The sequence below is a fragment of the Amblyraja radiata genome, chromosome 25 (assembly GCF_010909765.2).
Source record: "Amblyraja radiata isolate CabotCenter1 chromosome 25, sAmbRad1.1.pri, whole genome shotgun sequence".
In the NCBI taxonomy this organism is placed as follows: Eukaryota; Metazoa; Chordata; class Chondrichthyes; order Rajiformes; family Rajidae; genus Amblyraja; species Amblyraja radiata.
In genome coordinates, this window is record NC_045980.1 from 26,062,368 (window position 1) to 26,085,198 (window position 22,831).

The following is a 22,831-nucleotide window of genomic DNA, read 5'->3' on the forward strand; positions in this document are numbered from 1 at the left end:
GGGGCATAGTCAATGTGTTTTAATTGACCAATTTGTTCCGAGTGAAAGAATGCTCAGTATTTACAAGTTACAGATTTAGAGGAATTTCCAAAATAACTAACCATCAGGTGAACAATTACAAATATGTGACGCTGTAATCGAATCAGAAAAAAATGCCTACAATCCGGATCATTTAGAAAAGATAACACACATAAAGCTAGAGTAATTTAGCGGGTCAGACGGCATCTCTGGAGAAAATTATAGGTGACATTTCGGATCGAGACCCTTCTTCAAACTGTCTGAAGAAGGGTCTCGCCCCAGTGAGACCCATCTCTTCACCTCTGCCTATCCTTAGCCCCACGTCCCCCTCCCTTTTCATCTGTGCATTAATTGCCTCATATTGTGTTTTGTATTGAATTCTGTCTTTACTTTGTGTACTAGTCATGTCTCTACTATTTATTTTATTCCCCTTACATGTTTTTCCTCTACCTGCTAATTTTTTGTAAGGTGTCCTTGAGACTCTTGAAAGGCGCCCATAAATAAAATGTATTATTATTATTATTATTATTATTATTATTATTATTAAAACGTCACCGATTCCTTTTCTCCAGAGATACTTTCTGACCCGCTGAGTTACTCCAGCTTTTTGTGTTTATCTGTGGTTTAAACCAGCATCTGCAGCTCCTTCCCATTCATTAAGACTTAAGCCCAGGTTGCTCATGTAACGTGAAAATAATTGTGAATAAGGCTTGGAATAAATGAAAAGCGATTTGTGACAGAGGTCAGGGGTTTGTCCGTGACTGCTTGGCCTCTCAATATAGTATATAGCTCCCTCATTGTTCGCTCTTAACCCCGCGAAAGGAAGATGGTAGAAGAGAGAGAGATGAGAGAGAGAGAGAGAGAGAGAGAGAGAGAGAGAGAGAGAGAGAGAGAGAGAGAGAGAGAGAGAGAGAGAGAGAGACGAGAGAGAGAGATAAGAGAGGAGAGAGAGACGAGAGAGAGAGAGAGAGAGAGAGAGAGAGATGAGAAGTAGAAAATAGAAAGAAAAAAAGAAAAAGAAAAGAAAGAAGAAACAAAAGAAAGAAAGCGAGAAGAGAGAGAGAGAGAAGAGAGAGAGAGAGAGAGAGGGAAGAGAGGAGAGAGAGATGAGCGAGGAGAGAAGAAGAGCGAGAGATAAGGAAAAAGAAAAAAAAGGGAAAAAGAAAAAAGAAAAGAAAGAAAAAGAAAAAAGAAAGGAAAAGAAAAAGAAGAGCGAGAGCGAAGCGACCTCTAGATCGATGCGAGCGAACGCTATAGATCTCTAGTCTCTATCTATCTACTTCGTTCCTCGATTCTATCGCTCTCTCTCTCTCTCTCTCTCTCTCTCTCTCTCTCTCTCTCTCTCTCTCTCTCTCTCTCTCTCTCTCTCTCTCTCTCTCTCTGCACGTGGTCTATATGAAGCTGCCGTGCACTCATCGCATCTTTCTGTAGATATTATCCCGCTTTATTGAGAGTGTTGTTGCCCAGTTCCAGTGTAATACCACCGTGAGACACGTGCACGCCACAAACAAACTCAGTGGCTGTTCTGCTAACGCCAATAATCACCCTGTTTCTTTAAAGCTGACAATCAGAAGAAATAAGGTGTAATGTTTGTAAATATTTAAAGACAAACCCCGTCACCGATTAGTGTGAAAGTCACGGCCTTCTGTGATGAAGGATGGATGTGCCATGCTTGGTGCGAGGGGTGTAAAGGGGAAGTGCGAACAACCCATCAGTTTACAGAAACTTGCTGATATGTTGGGAATTAATGGCGTTTCCAAATTTCCAGATTTCCACGTATGAGCACGTAATTTATTTAATTATGTAACGGTGCACCTTGTGAACGAAGACATCTTTAACAAACCATGAACGCATGAGGCTGCTAGGGACGTTTTTTTGATTTTTTTTTTTAAACAGCCTGAAACCGCCAATCTATTTCTCACTTCCCACATACCGCCCGACTTACTGAGTATTAACAGCATTTTCTGTTTATTTCTGTGATATTTTTGGTATTAAGACCACGTTTGCCATGCTTGGTTTACATGGTTCTTAGTCTGATTTATGCCCCTGTCCCACTTAGGAAACCTGAACAGAAACCTCTGGAGACTTTGCGCCCCACCCAAGGTTTCTGTGCGGTTCCCGGAGGTTGCAGGTGGTAGCCGGAGGTTGCAGGTAGTGGAAGCAGGTAGGGAAACTGACAAAAACCTCCGGGAACCACACGGAAACCTTGGGTGTGGCGCAAAGTCTCCAGAGGTTTCCGTTCAGGTTTCCTAAGTGGGACAGGGACATAATGTTGCACACGGACTGACAAAGCGCTGTAGAACACATGGTATAAATCGACGAGTGGCTCACTACAGTTGTACGATTGTAATTAGTGATCGAAATAGAGAAACAAAATCAGTGTTGCTAGCTCAAATCCACGAGACAACACAACCCGTGTTAAGCCATCATGGTTCGGGTCAGAAATAAACCAAAGGGAATCAACAATGCATTTGAAATGCGTTTTTTAAACTTTATTGAACGGCTACAAAGATACCATGGGTACAATAACAACATCCATGTTGTTGACTAACGCAATTGAATCTACTTGATGCTTCATTCAAGAACGACATTCTTTCGAAAGAACTACATTTAAAGTGAACATGTCATAAAAATCGAAGTTTCAACAACAAATGGCATTTCCGAACGAAAACATCGAAGTCCAATACATTACTAACTTTGTCACATGGACGAACCCAATGATGATAAACTAACTTTGTCAAGTCAGCCTCACGTGTCCAACATCAGATACAGCTGGATCTCACGATATTTGTCTTAAGTGGGTTTGCCAGACTCTGGTGTTTAACCACACAGGAGTAAAGCTCGTGTAAATTCCAGTCTGAGGCTGTCAGAGTCAGGTAACTGCTGAGACTGAACGTGTTGTCCTTATCCTGCTGGATCGGGCTGGTCTGAACGCCGCTATTTTTTGCACTGCCGTCGACTGTCCACTCAACGGCCACCGAGCCCGGATTAAAGCCGTTCACCAAACACACCAGTGTGGCGGTGCCCTTTGAGGTAACTTCGTCAGCGGAAGGCGGGAGAACAGTCACGATCGGTGCCCGAGGATCTGTTTAACAAGAAGTCAAGTTTAATTGGAGAATTGCTGTCGTTGAGATATCATGTTTCAGAAAATGCATTCCATTAGAGCACTTATTTATTAATTTGTAGAACATCGTTTTATTCTCGACCTATTTCAAACCATTGAATGTGTGTTTTTGTTTAAATCGGATAAACAATGAATAAACAACGTGAAAGCAACTAGGATAGATGCTGTCTGTCCTATCCATAAACACCACAGAAACAACTGTGATATATCATGGCTGTACAGTTTAATAACATTGAACACATTGATATAACTTTATAAAAGTGATTTCCACTACACGTCTCCAGCTTTACTTCCATTGCCGTCTATTTAAATGTAACAGATGTCAATAATTTACTTCGCGGAATTTACATATTAACAGATTTACACTTATTTGATTGTGTGCACCCATTGAGATAGCGGGTTTAAGTACCGCAGGAATATAAGGAAAAGATTCTCGGAACCGCCACGGTACAGGTTCGCAGATTTCGATTTCATTATAGTTCGAATGTTAATTTATAATTGACATGTATTGTTGCGCTCACCAAAGCCAGTTACACGCATTAAACAAAGTAACCTATGTCCTGAAGGAAATGTGAGAAACGTTCTCTTTTCACATTTTGAGGAGAAACTATATACCCGTTAGACATGTCCACCTGAATTTCGGCAAAGTTGAATGTCAACGTTGCTGAACCCCGTTAACCAAGCAGTTTACTTTCACATTTGCACGATTATTCTCGCGAGTTGATAATTCGCTGCGAATACTTCTGCAAATTATTTAACAAACCGCATTTTAGTTCGGGGGCACTTCAATTCTACGTCAATCCTTATATACACGACTACTTCAAAATCCCGAAAAACGTGCCAATAATTCGCATTGGGAAACACGCGATAATTATTGGGCGAGAATGAAAAATTGGAGCGTCGCCTCACATTTTCGAGAACATTAAAGTTCTTGAAGTGCAGCCTAAATAATTTGGTAAATTGTGAACTGTAAACACACATAAAGCTTGGAATCACAGGTACGCGATTTCTACTCTAATATTGAGTGTGTATTGAACGGGCTAGTCTTGCTCGGGTCCTGAATAATTTGAAATGGCTTTGAGATAGAAATGTGGCTCTCACCTGCGAAAACAATGACATAAATTATTTTTGTTATTCAACTAAAATGTAAAGGGATTCAGAGTGAAACACTTGTTTCAATATCAAACAAAAACACCGTGGAACTAATTATTCCCTCGCATCCCTGCACGGTGCGGTCGGATATCAATGCGTAAAAAGGATGGAAACTAGCTACAGTCCCAAATAATTTAATTCGCCCAAAGTAGTTAAAGTCTATGTGTTCATTCGCCCGCTCAGATTCACTGGGCGCCGAGTTGAGAAATGTATTTATAGCTCCATTTCCCAGTTATTTCACTGAGCTATGACCAAGTGAACTCAGAGCGTGAGCGTCTGTAAAACAGGAATCTATACACTGCACCAACTACATCGAAATAATCCTGTTAAAATCAAGTATAATGTGAAGATAGGCACACAACGCTGGAGTAACTTAGCGAATCTCTGCAGAAAAGTAATAGGCGACGTTTCGGGTCGAGACCCTTCTTCAGACTGGGAGTCAGGGGAAAGGGACGCGAGATATATAGACGGTGTAGAGAGATAAAGAAAAATGATAGAGAGATAAAGAAAAAGTTACGATGAAAAAAGGAAATAGGCCATGGTTAACTGTGGGCTCGGTGAAAACGAGTATCAAAGCCCTGTCACACGGTACGAGTACATTCCAAGAGCTCTCCCGAGTTTAAAAAAAATCAAACTCGTGGTAAGCACGGAGAATGAACGTAGCGTCGGAGTTACTTGAAGTTAGAGCAATCAAGTCATGCCGCTGTATTGTAAGCTGGCCAAGTGAAATATGAGCTGCTGTTCCTCCAATTTGCGTGAATTACGACGTTAATTCAACAAACATTTCATTTACATTTACAAAATAATCCAGGGCGCCGTCCAAAGAATATATTTCACTTACCACCAATACCCAGCCTCGTTCCTTTACCGAAATGTAAACCACTATCCCATTTTGCACAGTAATAGTCCGCAGCATCATCCGCTTGAACGTTAGATATTGCGAATGTTGCAGTGTTGCCTGACATTGAGACGGAGAAACGGTCTGGAATGTCCGTGCCTTTATCAATGCTGCCGGAATAATAGTACATTAAATACTTTGGAGTTTTGCCAGGGATCTGTTGGTACCACTGGACATAGTCACCGCCTGAACTGGAGCCCGATATGGTGCAGGATATTTGTATGTTCTGCCCCGTAGAGGTGGACATCGAAGGCTGTTGACGTATTGTCATTGCCGCGTTTACATCTGAGAAAAGATCAAGATCAGAAAAATATAAAATCATTAAGATAGCTGAAGTGTGGGAGAAGATCCCAATTTAATGGTGCACGGAAATAAATCTATTGCCCGGGGAAGTATAATACTCACAAACTGCGCATAACAGCAGAGCACCAACCACACTGATCCAGCAAGACATTTTAATTAAGCGACTGCACTCCGACAGGGCGTCAGTTTCCTGACTAAGTGGCGTCTAAACTTGCTCTAGGGCTCGCTTTATAAATGGAATGACGAGTTGGCACCGTGTGTTTATCTTTGCAAACCAATCAAACCAGAATGCTCGTCGAAGCCAATCAGAAATTGCCAGATCCTTCCTTCGTCGAAATATTCCGCCACTGTGAAGCATGGGGGTCTTATTTTCGTCATTTGTATTTCTAAATAGCTTGATGCGTTCTCATACATGTCGTGGAATAAAAGGGATTTGCGCACTAGCGCCTTCCCGATAATAAACAATCTATTATTTTCTGTATGATCTTTATGCAAAAATATAATGAAGAAATTATCTGAGAGTTTTCAATATTATATTTTGTAACTGTTTGGACACGTAAGCGAAACGGTCCAAATAAAACCATATCCCTGAATATAACGCGATGGCAGCCAGCCTCCTCTGCCCCGTTTTTATTCATCTTAAATCGATACATTTTCGGAATTTTCGAAATGATAATTCCCACTGACCATCGTTCTTCTTGTGTGAGAATGTTAACTAAGATTAACACTAACAAATGTTAGTGCAGTTGCAGTTTTAGGAAGCAATTCAGACTACATGATGCATATGTTGCTTGGAAGAGATTCCACTCTAATACTGTAATGCGCAGTAGACCTTTGTCCAAAGAAGGGCACCTGCATTTACAAAAACAGAGGTGTTGCATCTGACTTTAATGAAGTTTAAAACTGGTGATATATTTGACAACATGTTGATATACTACATACGTATCATTGATAACTAATTGTATGTACAGTTGATGCAGTGTTTGTATATTCCACACAGCACCAGTGGATGATGAGCATCAGCAATAAGAAGAAACGTTTGCAAGGGCAGCACGAATGGATCGTGATAGTCGTTGTGTCATCTGCGCACCATCCCCAAATTTTTGGACGACATTTTCCTTCCATTTGATCAACAACAAAAGTTCCAAACTTAACATCTGGAAATTGTTCGGGATACTTGTTTTTTTCGAAATTAAACTGCAATAACCGGAGTTAGATTTTGGGTGCGCGCGCCACTATTTTTTCCATCGGGGAGAGCAGACGAAGAACACACAGTCACACACTGCTTTCGGCAATGACGAGTTATGACTTCCTTCTCAATTATATTTCATCTAAATCTGTGGAAAATTTCATGTAGTTGATGACTTGGGTCACGAAAACTGATTTCTAGACACATTTTTGATGCTCGGCCCACAGCCTGATAAACTGTGATACGCGCACTAATCATACATTTATCTATCTCTTAAAATTAGACACTGCCTTGGCCTCCACAGCCTTCTGTGGCAAATAATTCCACCGATTTACCAATAAATTCTTCCTCATCTCCTTCCTAAAAGAACGGTCTTTAATTCTGTGTCTAGTCCTGGACTCACTACTACTGGACACATCCGCTCCACATCCACACCATCCAAGCCTTTCACTATTCTGTACGTTTCAATGAGGTCCCATCTCATTCTTCTAAACTCCAGCGAGCACAGTCCCAGTGCCGTCAAACGCTCATTAGATGTTAACCCACTCATTCCTGTGATCATTCTTGTAAACCTCCTCTGGACCCTTTCCAGAGGCAGCACATCCTTCCTCAGATACGGTGCCCAGCATTGCTCACAATATTCCAAATCCGACCCGACTAGCGCATTATAGAGCCTCAGCATGACATTCCTGTTTTCGTATACAAGCCCTCTCCAAATAAATGTTATCATTTCGTTTGCTTTCTTTACTACCGAAACCACTTGCGAATTAACTTTTTGGAGATCCTATACCAGTAGTCCCAAGTCCCGGATTCTCTCCGCATTTAGAAACTAGTCTACGCCTTCATTCCTTGGTGACAATGTTGCAGTTGGCTATACATAAAGGACTCCAGACGGCGCAGACTGCGGCCTTGTTGCACTTGTGGTGGACAGAGACAAAGTTTAGGTTTATACCATTCAAATAAGAAAATTCATCCTGTAACATGTCGAACTTTTTCAATGTTGTTGGGGCTCATTGAAACATTTTTTTTTTTTTTTTTTTTATTAGAAGTACGGTAAATTACAATAACACACAACACATATATCTTAATACATTTTTTGTACCGCTTCATTTTTTTTTTTTTTTTAAAGCTTTAAGAAAAAGATAGAAGTAAGGAAAGTAAAGAAGGTGCGCAAGAGTTGTGAAGTGCAGAAGAGTGTTGGGAAAAGAAAGCCCCTTAGAAAAGAAGTTAGAGAAGGAAGTAAAGTAAGAAAGTAGACCCTAGAAAAGAAAGAAAAAGAAAGTAAGGACAATCGCTCTATTATAACATTAAACTCCGCAGAAAGACTACCAACCAAGTCTGTTTTTGTTGTTTTATCTCCCAATGCCAGGTCCTGATACCATTTATTTATTTATTTATTTTTAAAAATTACTATTGCACCTCATGCTTGTAATAGGTCCATAAACGTAGACCACGTCTTTTGGAATTGGTTTGCTTTATCTGCTAAGAGGAATCTCATCTCTTCCAGATGTAATGTTTCAAACATATTTGATATCCACATTTTTATTGTTGGTGTGGGCGCATTTTTCCAGAATTTAAGTATGAGCTTTTTTCCCATTATTAGCCCGTAATTGAGTAAATTCTTCTGATACACGTTTAATTCAGGGATATCTTCCGATATCCCAAAAATGATCCATTCTGGTTTTGGTACCAGTTTTATTTTAATTAATTTTGAAAAAATATCAAATATTCCATGCCAGAATTTTTGGATTTTTGTACAAAAAATAAAAGAATGCGCTATGGTAGCTTCTTGACACAGACATTTATCACAGATTGGTGAAACATTGGGAAAGATTTTATTTAATTTAGTTTTTGAATAGTATAGTCTATGTAATGTTTTGAATTGGATAAGCGTATGTCGTACATTGATCGAGCATTTATGCACCTGTAGTAAATGTTTATCCCAGCTCTCTTTTGAAATTTTTATAGCTAATTCTTGTTCCCAGTCTCTTCTAATTCCATCTGTTGTGGGTATTTCTATGTTTAAAATGATATTATATAAGTACGATATTAAGTTAGCTGATTCCGCCTTTGTCTTCATTGCTTCATCCAGTAAGTCGGAAGGCATATTATGATAGTCTTTTGTGTATTTTTTCAAATAATCACAAATTTGAAGATATTTAAAATATTGGTTATTTTTCAAATTATATTTCAGTTGTAGTTGTTGAAATGATAGTAATTTTCCCACTTCATACAGATCTTCGAGCGTTTTGATTCCCATTCTTTCCCAATGTATAAATGATTTGTCTATGATTGATGGTTTAAACGATGGGTTATTGGCTATTGGTATTGAGAGAGATAGGTTTCTTAATTTTAGATTCTGTTTTATTTGTTTCCATGTTCTAATTGTGCTATGTATAATTGGGTTTTTATTATAATTTTTATTATTCAGATTTATTGGTGAGAGGATAATCGCTCCTATATTACTCGGGGAGCAATCCCCTTTTTCCATTACAATCCAGTCCGCCTGCTGGGCAGAATTGTCCAGCAGGTGAATCATATTTTTAATATTTACTGCCCAATTATAATACATAAAGTTAGGGAGCGCTAGACCCCCCCACTCTTTTCGTTTATTAAGGTGTGTTCTTTGTATTCTATGGGGTTTATAATCCCATATGAAATTTGTAATGTCTGAGTCCAATTTTTTGAAAAACTTTTTTGGGAGATATATAGGTATTGATTGAAATAGGTATAGAATTTGTGGTAAGAAAATCATTTTTATAGCATTTATTCTGCCTATTAAGGACATCGGAAGTGTTTTCCAGAATTTAATCAAATTATTTAATTTCTTAAGTAGGGGATTATAATTGGCTTTAAACATATCCTGGTAATTTCTAGTAATTTCAATTCCCAAATATTTGAATTTTTCTGTAGCTATTTTAAAGGGGAATTTCCTGAGATGTGTTGAGTCTTTTGGTTTTATCGACATAATTTCACTTTTGTTCCAATTTATTCTATATCCTGAAAAGGATCCAAAGTCCTCAATTAAATTTAATATATTCGGTATACTAATTTGTGGTTTTGTGATGTACAGTAGTACATCATCGGCATATAGGGATATTTTGTTATTTGAATATTTTGTATTATAACCGTGAATATCCAGGTGTGTTCTTATTTTTTCAGCAAGGGGTTCAATTACCAAAGCAAATAACAGCGGAGATAATGAACAACCTTGTCTATTGCCCCTTGATAGTTCAAATTTCGAGGATAATATATTATTAGTTAGTATTCTAGCCGTGGGTTTGTTATATAATAGTTTTATCCATGCAATGAAGTTCTCTCCCAATTGGAATTTTTGCAATACTTTAATCATATAATCCCATTCTACTTGATCAAACGCTTTTTCTGCATCCAGTGAGATGATAGCTAACTCTTGGTCGTGAGATTTATGTGAGTGCATTATGTTAAGCAAACGTCTCAAGTTATTGAATGAATGTCTCTTAGGTATAAATCCTGTTTGATCCTCATTTATTAATCTACTAACATACCTGCTTAGTCTACTGGCTAGTGTTTTCGCTATTATTTTTTGATCCGTATTTAACAAAGCAATAGCTCTATATGAACCTGGTTCTTCTATATTTTTATCTTTTTTAAGTATTAATATGATCGTTGATTCTGCTAGTGTTTCAGGTAAGCTTTGCTCCTCAAAAGCATATGTATACATTTTCTGTAATCGTGGAGTAACTATGTCATAAAAAGATTTATAAAATTCATTACTGAATCCATCTGGTCCTGGTGTTTTTCCATTCTTTAGTGTTTTTATTGTGTCTTCTATCTCCTTAGAAGTAATTTGTGCTCCCAGTTCCTCTTGTTCCCTCAGTTCTAATTGTGGTAGGTTACAGTTATCTAGAAATTCTGAAATTTTATTATTGTCTATTAACGTTTTAGATGTGTATAGATTCTGGTAAAATTGAGCAAATCTTTTATTGATATCCTTGGGTAATGTTAATAATTCCCCTCTATCTGATTTAATCTTTAATATTGCATTCTCTTTTTCCCGTTTTTTCAGTTGGCGTGCTAAAAGTTTGTGGGGTTTATCCCCGAATTCGAAGTGTTCTTGTTTTGTAATTTGAAATAATGTTATAACTTTCTCTGACAGTAATTTATTTAGCTTGAATTTCAATAATAGGATTTTATTATGTTTATCCATAGTTGGATCTTTAGCATTATCTGTATCTAATTGTTTTATTTGTTCTTCTAAATGTCTTTGTTCATTCTTATTCTTTTTATTTTGATAAGCTTGAAATGAAATAATGACTCCTCTAATAAATGCTTTGAAGGATTCCCATAATAGCGTGGGGGATATATCTGGTGTATCATTTATCTCAAAAAATAGGTCCATCTGTTTTTTTAGATATATACTCCCTTGTGGGTCTTTTAAAATTTGCGAGTTAAACCTCCAGAACGATTTATTCATAGACATTCCTTCTAGTTTTAAAACAAAAGTTAGCGGGGAGTGGTCTGAGATCGCATTAGTGTGGTATTTAGGGTTCATAGTGTGCGGAATTAATTTTGTATCCACAAGAAAATAGTCTATCCGTGAGTATGTTTTATGCACCGTTGAATAAAACGAATAATCCCTTCCCGTCGGGTTTGCAATCCTCCACACATCTACTATATTTGTGTTTTCCATATATGTATGTAAAAGTTCACTGGTTTTAGATTTCCTATTACCTTTTTGTTTTTGCATCGATTTATCTAGATAAGGGTCTAAAACACAGTTAAAGTCTCCTCCAATTATGACATTTTGATAAGTACATTCTGCAATTATATTCAGAATTTTATTAAAAATTGAGGATTATCAAAATTGGGCGCATATATGTTTACCAACGTAATTGGCGTATTATTGATCTCTCCTGCTACTATAAGGTATCTCCCTTCCTTATCTGAAATAATATTCTTTGATTTAAATGGAATTCCTTTACGAATAATGATAGCGGTACCTCTAGATTTGGAAGTAAATGAAGAGTGAAATGTTTGGCCTATCCAGTTCGCCCTCAGTCTCGTCTGATCTTGATGTTTAAGATGCGTTTCCTGTAGAAACGAAATATCCGTGTTGTATGATTTCAACTGAGCTAGTATCTTGCCCCTTTTAATAGGTTCATTAATACCCCTTATATTCCAACTGCATAGTGTGATTCCTCCCATTTTCTTTTGATTGTCGTCATACATTTCTACCTATTTTGATGACCTTATTTATTATGGTGCATTCATACCTCAGGACTCTGGTTATTTTGGGAGCATTTATAATATAGACTTCCTTGGTAGTTCCCCTCTGCGATTGTCCTTGAAAAGAAAACACATAGATGTGACATATTGTGATAATAAAAAAAAAAAGTATATCAAATAAATTTACGGTGTCTGAGTTTCGGACACCGTAGTGAGTGACCCACTCGTCTGTGGGGTACGACATCTATATCGCTTCCGGTGTAGATGTTAAAAAATTAGCCCCGCTGCCTTTATTACCCAAACCCTAGGGGGTCGGTACCGTTTCCAAATAAGTTCTATTTCACCCAGTTGTAGTATATATATATATATGTTTCATTCCAACTTATCAAATCTAATCATGTATTAAGTTACATATATTCCTCACTCTTTATCTCTTAACTATTTGTAAATGGTTTTAGTATTGTTAAAAGTGATTTGTTCGTTGAAAGGGTTAACCGAAGTCAGGCTCCTGGAACTGTGCCAGGTGCCCGAGTCTCCTCCCCTCCCCATTCGAGCTGCGGAACATATGTGATTACGGTTGTCTGCGTTATAAAGCAGGCAACACATTTTTATCGGTTTCAGTTGCTATTTCTATATTAGAATTTTTAGTTATTAATTATTAATTATTAATTTTTATCAGTTTCAGTTGCTATTTCTATATTAGTATTGTTAGTTATTAATTATTAATTCTCAATATTTTGTAAAACTATATAAGCCATGTGATGTTTTTCGCTCTCAGCTCAGCAGATTCACTCCCATGTTATCAGTCTTTCCTCGTTTGAGCACAGAATGTCCTTGAGTTAGATTCCGCAATGTTCAAGGCAAGATAATAATGTCTAGACACGTCTCTTGGAAAATCTGTTGCGTGTAGTAATTTTTAAAGATTGGTGTTGTTCGCTTATTTCACTTTTCTTGTGATATTCTTGTTGGGGGGATAAGCAAATTAATTTGTTCATGACGTCTTGGTGATCAATCTTCAGTTGTTGCTGCCTTGGCCACGATTTCTTGAGCGTATTTAAGAGATTCCACCGAGTTAATAAATGTTTTTGAGATTCCCCTGAAAGTAATACGCATTCTGGCCGGATAATATACTCCACATCTGACACCCTTGACCTCGTAAAGAGCTTCTCTGGTCTGTGAGAACTTTCTTCTCTTCAGAACAATCTCGTGAGGGTAGTCCCGTAGGAGTTTAATAGAATCATTTCCGTACATCATGTTCTCTCCGTATTTAATCTTTTTCATCAGCGCTTCCATTGTTGGGATATCCCGAAGTTTGATTATGATCTGTCTTGGGTAAGCATGTTCTCCTTGAGATTTTGGTTTAACTCTGGGTAGTCGATGTGCTTCTTCAATTACAGGTGCCTCAGATAGATTGAGCACGTGTTTTAATTAGGTTGGCAGTGTACCCACGAGCATTGTCCCCCTCAGCTCCCTCTTTTACTCCACGTATTCGTATATTTTGACGTCTTGAGCGAGCTTCTAGGTCAACATATTTATCAGAAACCTTTGTAAGTTGGCTCTTGAGGCTGTCTATTTCTGACTTCATCATCTGCATCTCTCCAGCCATCTCTTCCACAACAGCTTTTATATCTTTCACTGCAGTTACATTTGCAGAAACAGTTTCATGCACAGCCTCAAACATCTTTGTGGACTCTTCTGCCACCTTATTAATTTTCTCCGTTAATTCTTCTTGCACATCATCAACTTTTTTTTGCAGAGCCCCAATGCACTCAAGTATTTTTTCATTACCGGCATTAATAAATGCATGCATGTTTTCCATCAAATTTAAGTTTCCAGCTTTCAACTCATTTTTCAAATCTCTTACCGAGTTCTTTAACTCCTCCATTTCGGTTTTCTCTTTTGTGGTCATCTCAGTCTTAGATCGTGTAGCCATTCCAGAGTCCACTCCAGAGGTCAGTTTTGCAGTTTCTTGGTGTTCCTGAGTCTTCAGCAGGTGTTTTGTAGCTTTCCTCTGTGGGCTCTGACCTGGAGACGTTTTTTTCATTTAAAATGCCTTTCCCTCCGTTAAATTCACGGCGCTTACTGATGACGTCATCAGCACCGCGACATGAGACTCCGGTAAATTTTTAAAAACGGTCCCGACCTCCTGACCCGATTTTAACGCGAAAAATCGCGATTTTTTCAGCGGAGCTAGAAAGTTTGCGACTGCTAACAAAGCATGTCGCCACCGGAAGTCCCAAGTCCCGGATTCTCTCCGCATTTAGAAACTAGTCTACGCCTTCATTCCTTGGTGACAATGTTGCAGTTGGCTATACATAAAGGACTCCAGACGGCGCAGACTGCGGCCTTGTTGCACTTGTGGTGGACAGAGACAAAGTTTAGGTTTATACCATTCAAATAAGAAAATTCATCCTGTAACATGTCGAACTTTTTCAATGTTGTTGGGGCTCATTGAAACATGTGGTGAGTATTCAATCACAGCCGTATTGCTCTTTTTTAAAACAATATCAGAGAAATCTTGAGAATTTAGGTTAAGGAGCCATTAGGAGGTAGTGACCACACTATGGTAAGTTTTAATCTACAATTTGAGAGGGAGAAGGGTAAATCGGAGGTGTCAGTGTTACAGTTGAACAAATGGGTCTATGGAACCATGAGGTAGGAGCTGGCCAAAGTTGTCTGGAAAGATACCCTAGCAGGGATGACAGTGGAACAACAATGGCAGGTATTTCTGGGAATAATACGGAAGGTGCAGGATCAGTTCATTCCAAAGTGGTAGAAATATTCCAAGGGGAGTAAGGGGTTGACATGGGAAGCCAGGGACAGTATAAAAATAAAAGAGAAGTACAACGTAGCAAAGATGATTGGTAAGCAAGAGGATTGTGTAATGTTTAGAGAGCAACAGAAGACAACTAAAAAGGCAATACGAGGAGAAAAGATGAAGTGCGAATGTAAGCTAGCCAAGAATATGAAGGAGGATAGTAAACGCTTCATTAGGTACGTTAAGTGGAAAAAAATAGTTAAGACCAAAGTTGGACCCTTGAAGACTGAAAAAGGGTGATTTCATTATGGGGAACAAGGAGATGGCAGATGAGTGGAACAGGTACTTCGGACCTGCCTTCAATAAGGAGGACACAAACAATCGTCCTGATGTTCTAGTGGCCAGAGGATCTGGGGTGACCGAGGAACTGAAGGAAATCCACATTAGGCAGGAAATGGTGTTGGGTAGACTGATGGGACTGATAAATCTCCAGGGCCTGATGGTCTGCATCCCACGGTACTTAAGGAAGTGGCTCTAGAAACTGTGGGCGCATTGGTGATCATTTTCCAATGTTCTATAGATTCAGGATCAGTTCCTGTGGATGAGAGGGTAGCTAATGTCATTCCACATTTTAAGAAAGGCGGGAGAGAGAAAACAGGGAATTATAGACCAGTTAGCTTGACATCGGTGGTGGGGAAGATACTGGAGTCAATCATAAAATATGAAATAGCGGCTCATTTGGATAGCAGTAAGAGGATCGGTCCGAGTCAGCATGGATTTACGAAGGGAATACCATGTTGAACTAATCTTCTGGATTTTTTTAGGATGTAACTAGGAAAATGGACAAGGGACAGCGCGTAGATGTAGTGTACCTGGACTTTCAGAAAGCATTTGATAAGGTCCCACATGGCGATTAGTGGGCAAAATTATAGCACATGGTATTGGGGTAGAAAATTGTTGGCAGACAGGACACAAAGAGTAGGGATTAACGAGCCCTTTCAGAATGGCAGGCAGTGACTAGTGGGGTACAGCAATGCTCGGTGCTGGGACCACAGCTATTTACAATATCCATCAATGATTTGGATGAAGGGATTCAAAGTAACATTAGCAAATTTGCAGGTGACACAAAGCTGGGTGGCAGTGTGAGCTGTGAGGAGGACGCTATGACAATGAAGGGTGACTTGGACAGGTTGGGGGACTGGGCAGATGCATTGCAGATCCAGTTTAATGTGGAAATATGTGAGGTTGTCCACTTTGGAAGCAAAAACAGGAAGGCAGATTATTATCTAAATGGTGTCAAGTTGGGAAAAGGGGAAGTACAACGGGATCTGGAGGTCCTTGTTCACCAGTCCCCTCTGTCGGTGGATCACCGGCTTCCTGACAGACAGGAAGCAGCATGTGAGGCTGGGAAAGCACATCTCGGACCCGTAAACCCTCAACAAAGGAGCACCGCAAGGCTGCGTATTCTCCCCTCTCCTCTAATCTCGCTACACCAATGACTGCACCTCCACCGACTCCTCTGTCGAGCTTCTCAAGTTTGCGGATGACACAGCCCTCATTGGACTCATCTAGGATGGGGAAGAATCTGCTTATAGACAGGAAGTGACACCGCTGGCGGCCTGGTGCCATCGCAACAACCTGGAGCTCAATGCTCTTAAGACAGTGGAATTGATAGTAGACTTTAGGAGAGCTCCCCCTCCCCTCACCCCACTTACCATCAACAACACCACAGTCCCATCTGTGGAGCCTTTTAACTTCCTGGGAAGTCTTTTAGGTTCCATCGACTCCACAGTCAAAAAGGCAGAACAGAGGATGTACTTCCTGTGGCAGCTGAGGAAGCATAATTTGCCACAGGCAATGGTGGTCCAACTCGTCATGCACTGAATGGTTTATCTTTATCCAGTATCTGTACATTGTGGACGGCTTGATTGTAATCATAGGGAGTCCTTTCATTGACCGGACAGCACACATCCAAAACCGTTTTCACTAAAGCTCAATAAATTAAACCAAGATGATGAAGAAAAAAAGATTAGTTAAAAAAACAGTGACCAGGGGGTGTAAATGTGAACGAAATAAATATGAGATTCCAGGTTGCGGTGATACGGGTGTTGATGAAGAAGAAATAGGAAGTATTATGGAGCAGGGCAAACTAACATTCTGGTTTACGAACTTTGACGAAGAACGCCAATGTATGTGTCAGGTGTGCAGAGCGGAGAGTTAACTTGACTTAGAGGGAGTACAGAGAAGGTTCACCAAACTGATTCCTGGGATGTCAGGAATTTAATACGAAGAAAGACTGGATATACTCGCTAGAATTTAGACGATTGTAGGGGGATCTTATAGACACGTACAAAATTCTTAGGGGGTTGGACAGGCTAGATGCAGGAAGATTGCTCCCGATGTTGGGGAAGTCCAGGACAAGGGGTCACAGTTTAAGGATAAAGGGGAAATCCTTTAGGACCGAGATGAGAAAAACATTTTTCACACAGAGAGTGGTGAGTCTCTGGAACTCTCTGCCACATAAGGTAGTTGAGGCCAGTTCATTGGCTATATTTAAGAGGGAGTTAGATGTGGCCCTTGCGGCGAAAGGGATCAGGGGGTATGGAGAGAAGGCAGGTACAGGATACTGAGTTGGATGATCAGCCATGATCATATTGAATGGCGTTGCAGGCTCAAAGGGGCCGAATGGCCTACTCCTGCACTTATTTTCTATGTTTCTATGTTAACGTAGCTTCGTGTCTCTGGAGAAATATTGTTGCGGAATTGACATGACACACACATTTAAGTCGGCCTAAGAACTGGCAAAATTCAAAGCGCTAAATGAGGACTTGCTCTACGAGGAGTTTGGGAGCGCGGTTTGAAATTAAGATGTTCAGTGTTAATGATCCCAGTGTTTACAGTGCCACGCGCAAATTAGCTCTGGGACAGAATCTTATAAGGCAGTTCAACGCCTGGCGTAGACGGTATACGTTTTGCAATAGAATAAACGTTTCAATATTTCAATGAGTCCATGGCCACGAGAATCATGCTGGGACCACCTTCTTACTAATCGGGTAAAAATGGGGTAGATGAGACTTAAACAAATAGAGGTGTTGTAAGTAAGGAGAACATTGCGTTTTTTTACATCGCAAGATCAAGCCCATGGGGCAAATTGGTGACAAGTGACAGGAATATCGTGAATATAAAGGTGATATTGCACCTGTTGTTAAAATAGACGGTGTACGGACGCCACTTGAGACAGATAAGTGCAGCTGTGTGGTTAACACAAATACATTTAGGATAAACCAAAAAAGTGCAAGAGGAGTTCTCAGAGTCGATCTCGCGCCGAGGACTGGTGCCGCGGACCGGACAGGGAACCCACCCAGAAGGCCCGACTCGCCGGCCGGAGATGAAGGAGTGGGAGGAAGGGCCGTTAAGCAGACTGACTGCGGGAGGGAGTGCACTACCCTGACGGTGAAGAGGGCCGATGAAGAACCTGCAACGCTGACAGGGCAGCGGACCTTCATGGTCAGGTCAAGAACCCTGCATTAACAACAACTGGGATATGAAAATGGCGCCAAATCTGGCGACTCTATATACTGTCTCAGTGTACCACCACGATAAATTTTTACTGCATCTGAGATGTTTATCTAAGATGTATTTAGTTGCTTATGTATAGTGATACTTGTACTGAACTGTAAACAAAAATGAATTACTCTATACCATGGTAGATGTGAGAATAACGCACCATTGAACCATTCATAAAAACTCTACCTATTTCTTTGAAGATGGACGTAAAAAGCTGATCAGGCAGCATCTCTGGAGAAAAGTAGTAGGTGACCTTTGTGATCTGAAGCGTCTCGACCCGAAACGTCACCTATTCCTTTTATCCAGAGATGCTGTCTGACCCGAATGAATTACTACAACTTTTTACGTCTATCTTCGGTTTAAACCGGCATCTGCAGTTCCAACACACTACGTGTTTCTTTAATCTGCAACCGGGCAGTGTATTTCAATTGGGCTGCAGAAGATTATCTGAGAGTTTCGAAGAAAGAGAGGAGAATTCATTGAAAATAAATACTTACTGTGAGAGGGATGAACACGAGAACCCTGGTTTTGGGGACTTAATATAATGCTGGATTTGGCTATGTAGGGGTGAGATAAAGTGGAATGTCTTCGTGAAGAAGTTTGTACATCATTGGAATCCTCTCTGTTGGGTGGCTTTGAATGTCCGGTCATTGGAACAATTCATATCTGATCGTATGATATTGATGGATAGTTGGACACAAGAGGAACAGATGGAAATGCCAAGACCAGGAAGATTCAATCTTTGCTGTTTCCACAGCGGGGATTGTGATGGAACATGGCATGATAACGACAGGTTAAGCGTAATTGAAATACAAATCCCGTCATCGGTTAATGTCAATGTCTTCGGTGATAAAGGATGGAGGTGCGGTGCATAGTGTGGATAGAGTAAAGTGGAGGTGGGAACAAACCATCAGTTTTACAGAATCTTGCTGATTTGTTGGGAATTAATGACGTTTCCGGTAAATGTCCAGGTATACATATATCTTGCCTTTATTTACAGTATGTAACGGTGATCCTTACGAACGAAAACATATTTAACAAATCCTTTAAACCATGAAGGTGTGGGGTTGCTAGGGACAATTTTATTTTATTTTTTACCAAAAGAACAACCTGAAACATCAAATCAATTTATTACTTCAGGCCGCCTCGCCTGCCGAGAATTTTCGGCCAATTTTGGGGATTCTTATTGGAGTTGAGATCACGTTTGTCATGGTTGGTTTAGAACGCATTGTATAACTTGACGAGTGGCACAAACTCTCTACTGTTCTCCGATTGTAATTCGAGATCGAGATTGAGGTAAAATAAATCAGCGTTTCGTGCTCAAATGTAGAAGACAACACAATCCATATTAAGTCGTCATGTTTGGGGTCAGAAATAAATCAAGCATAAGGTGCAATAGTAATTTAAAATATAAATGGTACCAGGATCTGATAATGGGGGGTATAAAATAATTTTAAAATAAAAACACGGTTGGTATATCCTTTTTTGCGGAATTTTGTGTTACAATAGAGCGATTGTTTTTCCTTTTTTTTTTCTTCTTTTTTTTCTTTCTAGGGTCTCATTTCCTTTCTTTACTTCCTTCTCTAATTTCTTCCCTAAGGGGCTTTCTTCTCCCAACACTTTCCTGCACTTTCACGATTCTTGCTCACTTTCCTTACTTTTTTATTTCTACTTTTTTTAAAGCTCTAAAAACGAAGTGGTACAACAAAATGTAATAAGATTTATGTGAAGTGTATTAATGTAATTTACTGTACTTCTAATAAAAAATAAAATTAAAAAATTAAAATTAAAAAATAAATAAATCAAGGAGAATGAGCAATGCATTTGACAATAGTTTTAAAACTTTACTCAACGTCTGCAAAGAATACCTTGGGTACAATAGCAACATACATGCATTTAGTTAACGCAATTGAATCGACGATGCTTTATTCAACAACGATGTTCATTCGAAAGAAGTACATTCAAAGCGAACAAGTTATAAAAATCAAGGTTTCAACTATAAATGGCATTTCTTTATGAAAATTCCGAAAGACAAAGACTAACTTTGTCACATGGAAGAACCCAACGGTGAGTCAGCTCACGTTTCCAACATCAGGTACAGCTGGATCTCATGATATTTGTCTTAAGTGGGTTTGCCTGAGCCTGGTGTTTAACCACACATGAGTAAAGCTCGTGTAAGTTCCAGTCTGAGGCCGTCAGAGTCAGGTAACTGCTGAGACTGAACGTGTTGTCCTTATCCTGCTGGATCGGGCTGGTCTCAACGCCGCTATTTTTTGCACTGCCGTCGACGCTCCATTCAACGGCCACCGAGCCCGGGTTAAAGCCGTTCACCAAACACACCAGGGTGGCGGTGCCCTTTGAGGTAACTTCAGCGGCTGAAGGCGGCAGGACCGTCACGATCGGTGCCCGAGGATCTGTTTAATAAGAAGTCACATTTAATTGGAGGATTGCTGTCGTTGGGATATCATTATTTGCCGAAAATACATCTCATTAAAGCACTCATTTATTCGTTTGTAGAAACAAGTCGTTTTATTCTCGACCTATTTCAAACCATTATAGTATGTATTTTTTAATTGGGTGAACAATAAATTAAGTGCGTGAAAGCAACTAAAATAATTCCTGTCTACCCTCTGAATAAACTCCGGGAAACCATCTGTGATAGATCATGGATGCACTTTCTAATAAAACTGAATACATTACTATAACTTTTATAATGTTCATTTTGCTACACATCTCCGGCTTTACATTTATTTAAATATATCAGCAGATATAAACGATTCCCGGTCGCGAAATTTATAATAACAGATTTAAACTTATTTAATTGTCGGCACCCATTGAGATGGAAGGTGGCGCTATTTAAGTTATGCAAAATTATATAGAAACTAGTCTTCGAAAGCCACGGTTGCCGATTGGTAGATGTCGTTCACAAGCAAGGATGACATTGTAGTCCGAATGTTCATTTAAATTTGAAATACACGGCTGCGTCCACGAAAAGCTGCTCTACGTATTAAACAACATTTCTGAAGGAAATGTGCGAAACTTTCTCTTCGCATTTCGCATTTTGATATCCTTGTTAAACCCGTCAACCGGAATTTTGACCGTGTTGAATATTAAATTTGCTGACCCCCGTTACCCAAGCAATTTCCTTTCATATCTGGACAATCACTGCGAATATTTCCGCAAGTTATTGAACGAACCCTATTCCATGCAACTTCAGTTCTACATCAGCCCTCATCTAATTGACGATTTCAAAATCCGAGAGAAATGACACCATTCGCATTGGGCAGTACGCGTCATTATTAGACGGAGGGAAATTGGAAAATTGTAGATTTGCATCACATTTTCGAGTGCATTAAATTCATAGCGCGGCGTTAAGTAATTCTGTGAATTGTAAATATATATATTGTTTGGAATCGCAGCTGCGCGATTTCTAATCTAATATTGACGCTGTAAGGGTTAGTCTTGCTCCGGTCATGGGTGTTTTGAAATGCTTTGAAGGCGGAATGTGGCTCTGATCAATGAAAACAATTATATACATTATTTTAGTCGCTTATATACATTATTTTCACGCAATATCTGCATTGAAATAAAAAGAAAACAGCGCGCTGTCCGAAGATTATATTTTACTTACCGCCAATACCCAGCCTCGTTCCTTTACCGAAATATAAACCACTATCCCATTTGGCACAGTAATAGTCAGCAGCATCCACCGATTGAACGCTAGATATTGCGAATGTTACAGAGCTGCCTGACACCGAGATGGAAAAACGGTCTGGAATGTCCGTGCCTTTATAAATGGTGCTGCCGGAATAATAGTAGAATAGATACTTGGGAGTTTTGCCAGGAATCTGTTGGTACCACGAGACATAGTTAGCGCCCGAACTGGAACCCGATATGGTGCAGGATATTTGTATTTTCTGTCCCGTAGAGGTGGACATCGAAGGCGGCTGAGTTACTGTAACTGCCGCACTTAAGTCTGAGAAAGGAGAAATATTAGAAAAAAAAAGAAAATTGTTAAGTTTGTTGAAGTGTGGGAGATAATCCCAAATTAATGGTGAACAGAAATAAGTATAATATCCAGGAAAGTAAAATACTCACAAACTGCGCAAAACACCAACGCACCGACCACACGGATCCAATAAGACATTTTCATGAACCGACTGAGCTCCGATGGGGCGGCAGTTTCCAGGACAAGTGGCGTGTAATCTTGCTCTCTGGCTCTCTTTATAAATGGAATGACGATATGTCACCGTGTGTTTATCTCTCCAAACCAATCAAACCGGTATGCTCGTCGAAGCCAATCAGAAATTGCCAGATTCTTCCTCAAAATATTCGCCACTGTGAAACACGCTGGTCTTATTTTAGAGACTTGTATTTCTAAAAAGTTTCATACATCCAGCAGAATAAAAAGTATTGTCACAGTTGTCCCTTCTTTATAAACAAACAATCTATAATGTTCTGTATGAACGCTCCGCATATATATATTAAACAGATTGCGAGTTTTAAATATTCTATTCGGTAACTGTTTGATCAACAATGAAAACGGAATAGAAATATTTTATCTAAACGGTACAACTGAATCCGTTACGCAGATTTCCTTCGCTCCCTCACCCG

General features: G+C 39.5%; 2 protein-coding genes across 2 annotated transcripts; both read right to left on the reverse strand.

The window, feature by feature from the left end:
* Positions 1–2,780: 2,780 nt before the first annotated feature.
* On the reverse strand, positions 2,781–5,909 carry LOC116987162 (immunoglobulin lambda-1 light chain-like). The gene is made up of 3 exons (XM_033043038.1): positions 5,780–5,909; positions 5,136–5,477; positions 2,781–3,103 (listed from the first exon to the last, which is right to left on the reverse strand). The coding sequence occupies exons 1-3, from the start codon at positions 5,907–5,909 to the stop codon at positions 2,781–2,783; spliced, it is 795 nt and encodes a 264-aa protein (XP_032898929.1).
* Positions 5,910–20,289: 14,380 nt separating this feature from the next.
* On the reverse strand, positions 20,290–22,456 carry LOC116987473 (immunoglobulin lambda-1 light chain-like). Its single transcript, XM_033043536.1, has 3 exons — positions 22,316–22,456; positions 21,849–22,193; positions 20,290–20,631 (listed from the first exon to the last, which is right to left on the reverse strand). The coding sequence occupies exons 1-3, from the start codon at positions 22,368–22,370 to the stop codon at positions 20,309–20,311; spliced, it is 723 nt and encodes a 240-aa protein (XP_032899427.1). The 5' UTR covers positions 22,371–22,456; the 3' UTR covers positions 20,290–20,308.
* Positions 22,457–22,831: the final 375 nt, after the last annotated feature.

Excerpts from the sequence above, each read along its gene's own strand:
- LOC116987162 (XM_033043038.1), bottom strand. The coding sequence starts at position 5,909 with ATGTATGAGAACGCATCAAGCTATTTAGAAATACAAATGACGAAAATA. Across the intron at positions 5,478-5,779 it reads TGGCTTCGACGAGCATTCTG|ATGTAAACGCGGCAATGACA; the intron begins GTTTGATTGGTT and ends ATCTTTTCTCAG. Across the intron at positions 3,104-5,135 it reads AACGAGGCTGGGTATTGGTG|ATCCTCGGGCACCGATCGTG; the intron begins GTAAGTGAAATA and ends CTTGTTAAACAG.
- LOC116987473 (XM_033043536.1), bottom strand. The coding sequence starts at position 22,370 with ATGAAAATGTCTTATTGGATCCGTGTGGTCGGTGCGTTGGTGTTTTGC. Across the intron at positions 22,194-22,315 it reads GTTGGTGTTTTGCGCAGTTT|ACTTAAGTGCGGCAGTTACA; the intron begins GTGAGTATTTTA and ends CTCCTTTCTCAG. Across the intron at positions 20,632-21,848 it reads AACGAGGCTGGGTATTGGCG|ATCCTCGGGCACCGATCGTG; the intron begins GTAAGTAAAATA and ends CTTATTAAACAG.